The following is a 5,709-nucleotide window of genomic DNA, read 5'->3' on the forward strand; positions in this document are numbered from 1 at the left end:
GGAACCGCATGAGCAAGTGGTACGTGGAGACCACCGCGCGAAGGGCGTTCAGCCCGGGTCGCCCGAGGATAGCGTTGTAGGCCGAGGGGATACGGACGACCAAGAACCCGAGTCGCACCGTGGCTTCTGCGGGTGCGACGCCCGCAGTCACAGGCAGCTCAACGACACCTTCCGCCGGGACAGCGTCACCGGTGAATCCTACGAGGGGGGTGGACATTTTGTGCAACAACTGTCTGGACAAGCTCATCTTTTGGAAGGCCTCGTAAAACAAAATATCAGCTGAGCTTCCACTATCCACAAGAACACGCCTTACATCATAGTTTGCCATAGTGAGGGAGATCACCATGGCGTCATCGTGGGGAGTCTGAACCCCCTTTACATCCTCATCAGAAAAGGTGATTACATTGCTGACCCTCTGCCTCTTTACGACGGCCGTCCCTGACGCTTCCGTCGAGCCCCCTGCATTCCTCACGGGCCGAGAGCAGCCCCCAGTGATAGTGTGGATCACGCCCGCAACGGGTCGATTCTGCTCCCGAGGCTCCGGAGGAGCCGGGTCGGCCGGACGCGGGTCTGCGGGGGGACGTCGGTCGCTCACATACCGACCGAGACGCCCCCGACGGATAAGAGCCTCGATCTCGTCCCGAAGCTGGAAGCAGTCCTCTGTGTCGTGGCCGTGGTCTCGGTGGTACTCACAGTACGCCCGGGAGGGCCTCTTTCCAGGGATCCTTCGTATCTGTCTCGGGGCCGGGAGGTCCTCCCGCCCCTTGATCTCCATAAGGATCTGGGCCCGGGGAGTCAGGAGAGGAGTGTACCGGTTGAAACGTCGGGGTGGAGAATGAGGGCGTGGGGCGCCGTGGTTCTTCGCCGGCGACGGGCTTCTGCGCCGACGCTGGGGCGTCGGGCTCCTCCTCTGGCGTGCCTCTTTCCGCCTTTTCTTCCCAAGCTTTTGTGGGATCTCGGCGGCCTCCTTGCTCCGGTGGGCGGCCGCCTCCTCGGCGTCCGCATACTGGTTCGCCCGGGACAACAGCTCTGGGAAGCTCCGCGGCAGGCGTTTGTCCAGGGAGAAAGTGAGTCTGCCCTTCCGGAAGCCACGCTTCAGGGCTGAAAGAGCTACCTCCTGACTCAGGTTCCGGACCTCCAGCGTAGCCCTGTTGAAGCGGGTAAGATAATCCCGCAGGCTTTCTCCCTCGTTTTGCCGGACATCAAAAAGGGAGTCGGAGACCAGTCGCCGCCGGCTACTGACGGCGAAATGAGTGATGAAGAGGCGAGTGAACTGGTCAAAGGACCGGATTGAGTCAGCCTCCGGCCCGGCGAACCATGCCCTCGCCGGGCCACGGAGGGTTGCCGGGAAAGCCTTGCAGAGAAGGGGATCTGATGCTCCGTGGAGGAGCATAAGGGTCCTGAAACTCTCGACGTGATCCCGCGGGTCCGCCGCCCCGTCATAGGGCTCGATCGCCGGCATTTTGAACCCCGGCGGATTCGGGGTCCGCAGGATCCTCGAGGCGAGCGCCGGCTGGGAGGAGATCTCTAAGTCGGCGAAGGGATCTTTGGAATGGCCCTTCAGGACCTGGAGTTGTCGGTGGAGATCGTCCACCCGCCGGTCCAAGGAATGCGACCGGTGGGTGGGAGACAAGGAGCGGTGAGAGGGGGACCGACTGGAGCGCGGGTTCCTCGAGGACTGGGGGGTCTGGGAACGCGCCCGGGCCCGCCTCTGTACCCCGCGCAGCTCCGGTGGGAAGGTCCCGGCAGAATGGAGCGTGCTCGAGAATCCTCCTCGCGTCGGCGCTCCTCCCCATGGGAGAGGAAGGAACGCGGGTTGAGGAGGACAGGCGAACGCTCAGGCAGCGGCGGCTCCTGAGCCTGCTGCGGCGCCCGGGACATCGCACCCTGCAGATTCTGCACCGCCTCCACGAGGGTGCGAACCTGCTGGGTTAGCTGGTCGAACTGGGCGGCTTCGACCATCTGAATGGGCGGTGGGGCGGTGGAGTGTTGCTGAGAGCGTGTTGGGGATGCAGCAGCCTCCCGGCCAGTGGCGCGAGAGGCCCCGCGACCGGAAGCATTGGAAGCTCCACGACCACCTCGCCGTGCCATTACGATCGCTCTGAGATCCGGCCCTTCCTCTAGCGCCAACTGTTGCTGGTGGTCCAAACCGAGAACGATTGGCACAGCGGTGTGAACGGAGTTCCCTTGGAATTGGGTTGATTGCGCTCCACCTTCCACCGGAAAACCTGCAGGCAAGCCTCGCACCACCACTGGGGTAGTGGGGGCCCTCCGACGATCAAGTCAGAGGAGATTGAAGGAGAAGGAGAGATAGTAGTAACGGATAAGAGAATACTCTGGAAAACCTTTTCTTACTCTCCCCCTTCCCCCCCAGCCCCATATATACCAGGCTGGGGTTTTTTCCGGGGATTCGTCATCGTGTGGCACGATGGGGCTGCCACTGACATGGCCGTTACAGGGCGTCGTGGGGCAGCGCTGGGTACGGCCCTGGCAGGGCATAGTGGAGCTCCGCTTTGTACGGCTGTTACAGGGGATCGTGGGGCAGCGCCGGATACGGCCGTTGCAGGGAGTAGTGGAGCAGGGGGCCGCGGCGTGCCTCAGAGGAACAGTCTGTTGTTGTCGAGAGATTGCCGACTCGGGGTCGGATGACTGGATCAGGAGGCAGCCGAAGATATCCGACTCGGGGTCGGATTGCTGGATCGGGGGACTGCCGTAGTCTTCCTGGGCGCGCGTGCCGGTCACGTGGGGCATGGTGGCTAAATTCCCCCGTAACACCTATCAATATCATAAAGATCAGATTATTTGCTACTCATTAATTATTTTCTTTTTTTTCTTTTTTTCTTCTATTTTCTCCTTCCGTGAGGCCAACGGCGCTAGAAGGGGACCGGGCCATGGCGACCGCGGCCGGCGGCGGCTGCAGCTACGGCAGCTTTATTTATTTATTTATTTATTTATTTATTTATTTATTTATTTATTTATTTATTTATTTATTTATTATTTTATTTCATTACAATATATTTATTTATTATCTTATTTATTTATTTATTAATTCATTCATATATATATATATGTATTTATTTATTCAAGTTTTTTGTTTCTTTTTTCCTTCTTTTCTTTTTTAGTTTATTTTTTTATTCTTTTTCCTTCATTTTCTTCTTTTTTTTCCTTTTCTTTTCTTCTTTTTTTTCTTTTCTTCTATTTTCTCCTTTCGTGAGGCCGGCGGCGTCAGAAGGGGGCCGGGCCGTGGTGGCGGCGGGAGGGGGCCCGGCCGCGGACGCTTTATTTATTTATTTATTTATTATTTCATTACAATATATTATTTATTTATTTGTTCATTCATATATATATATATGTATTTATTTATGCATTTATTTATTTATTTATTTATTTATTCTTTCTTTTTTATTCTTTTCTTTTATTCTTTTCTTTTCTTCTTTTTCTTTTCTTTCCTTTTTTTTCTTTTTTTCTTCCTTTCTTCTTTTTTCTTCTTTCTTCTCCTCCCGCAAGGCCGGTGGCGCAGAAGGGGGCCGGGCCATGACAGCCGCAGGAGGGGGCCACGGGAGCGGGTTGAGTTACAGCCGGCGGCAGCCTAGTGACGCCTGCGGCAACCGCGGCGGCCGTGGCTAGCCAGCAGAGAACTCTTCTCCTCCCGCGAGGCCGACGGTGCCGAAAGGGGCCGGGCCGCAGCGGACGCAGGTGGAGGGTGGGCCGGGGCCGGCGACGGCCGCGGGACGTGGGAGGGCGCCACCTTCTTCTTCCTCTTCTTCGGCACCTCCCCACCGTGGAGGCGGAGCCATTTTCGGCAGCGCAAAAGGGGTGCGGGCCGTGGCGGCTGCGGGAGGAGGCGGGCCGTAGCCGGCGGCTGCCGCGGGAGGGGGCTCGGGAGGGAGCGGGCCGCGGCCGGCGGCGGCCTTTTTCTTCCCCTTCTTTGGTGGGAATGAGAGATCAGTAGGAGCGCGAACATTTTCATCTCATGTTGGAATGTTGAAATATAGCTGGACCGGTTGTTAAACAACCAATCAACAGTGATTAAACGTTAGAGACCGGTCAAAAAATGGACCGGTCATTAGTTTTCCCTATTATTTTTGCTTAGAGCCATGAATCCGCTAATATCAATTGAACCCTAGATAAATATATAAAAAAATATTAAAAGCCGATTCTTTAAGTTTGTGATGTGGCTGTACATGACATTGAACCGACTCCAGAAAGTAAGCAAATGCTTTTGCACCGATAAAGCCGAACATATTCTCCCACCATGCTTCACTCTTTATAAGTACAATAATTGCAGGTCAGGATAGGTAAAGCGAAGCGGAGATGGAAGCACTCTTCTCCCAGTTCTCCTTCCTTGCTAACCAAGCCCTCCACGACAAGAACTTCGATCCTGCAAGAATCGAGGAACTTCTGGATCTCTTCGAGCAAGAAGCCTATGCGTCCTGGTCATCCGTCGAGGCCGAGCACCAGAAGGCGGCCCAAGATGCGATGAATTCCTTGAAGGAGGCCGAGGACTACCTCGATTCCATTATGGAGGCCGCCATGGCCGAATTCCGGCAGTCCTACGACGCAGCCGAGAAGTCTTCGAAGGAAGAGCTATCGAGCCTTGTCCATGCCGCGGACGCTGCACGGAAAATGGGGCAGTCCCTTGGGGCCGCAACGGCTGGCTCCTCCGAGAAGTACTTGGAGGCGGGCCTTTCCTCGGCCACGGTCACCATGAAGTCGGCGTGTGCCACCTCGAAGGTCCACCCTTCTTAGATGGATGATTAATGATACCACGCAGCTCCTCTTTGCCGTTGTGTTATGAGTTTGTTATCACCTTTGCTTTGAGCAGATGTCGTCTAGGTGCCAATAAAAGTTAAATAGACCTGTTAAATTGTGGTGGTGATGTTTGGATTCTCATTGATTCTCAGTGCTTGCTACCTTGGGATGTTTGGATGAGTGAAAGGTTCAGGATGCCTTGTCTCAATTATTGTTTGGTGCCATTAGCCTTTTGACGATTGACCGATGAGGTGTGGATAGCATTTTTTTTGCACCACATCCTGACAATTTATGAGATCCTCTGGATAGATGCAATGTGCATAAACCAATGAATAGAAAGAATAACTTTAGATGGGTTGCCACGTGATATCTTTTAGGACGAATGAAGTTCCGCCACGGTAGGTTGAACGATCACCCAGAACATAGGGGTACAAGCCAAGCAGTGTTAAGATATCTTGTTGGAGGTTAACCAAGTCCAGTGATGTGTCATAACTGGACCTTTGGCCTAACGACAATAGTTGCTACATGGGGAAGCATGTGAGCTGTTGCTGGGATGGAAAAGAGAAAATCATAGGACATAACTATGGAAACTGCTAGAGAGACGTGAAGGCCAGGCCTAGGCAGCAGATAATTATCTAATTGTTTATGGTGTACTGTATAGATACTGGAATGTAATTTTGATAAAAAAACCCTTTTAGCCAATCAAACATCTCTTATTTTATTTATCTTTACTTTTACATTTAGCTTTATTTACCTTGTTTTATTCTAGTTATTTTTAACCCATAGTTGTTAGTGTAGATTCTTAAACCTCAGCTATCACCGACCTCCTCCTCCTTAGAGAGGACGATATTTTATTGTGGAGGTTCTTGAAGCTCAAGGTATTGGAACCGACACGATCAATCCTTTATACTCTTTATTGATTTAAATACTGCTGGCACATCTATGCACTTGCACGTT

General features: G+C 53.3%; 1 protein-coding gene across 1 annotated transcript; it reads left to right on the forward strand.

Moving 5' to 3' along the window:
* Nucleotides 1–4,314: 4,314 nt before the first annotated feature.
* On the forward strand, nt 4,315–4,749 carry LOC103698860 (uncharacterized). Its single transcript, XM_008780908.1, has one exon. The coding sequence runs from the start codon at nt 4,315–4,317 to the stop codon at nt 4,747–4,749; it is 435 nt and encodes a 144-aa protein (XP_008779130.1).
* The last annotated feature ends 960 nt before the right edge of the window (nt 4,750–5,709 follow it).

This window comes from Phoenix dactylifera, chromosome 7, assembly GCF_051530095.1.
Source record: "Phoenix dactylifera cultivar Ajwa chromosome 7, Ajwa_hap1_PhDact_Kaust_v1.1, whole genome shotgun sequence".
NCBI classification, from domain to species: domain Eukaryota; kingdom Viridiplantae; phylum Streptophyta; class Magnoliopsida; order Arecales; family Arecaceae; genus Phoenix; species Phoenix dactylifera.

Excerpts from the sequence above, each read along its gene's own strand:
- LOC103698860 (XM_008780908.1), top strand. The coding sequence starts at position 4,315 with ATGGAAGCACTCTTCTCCCAGTTCTCCTTCCTTGCTAACCAAGCCCTC.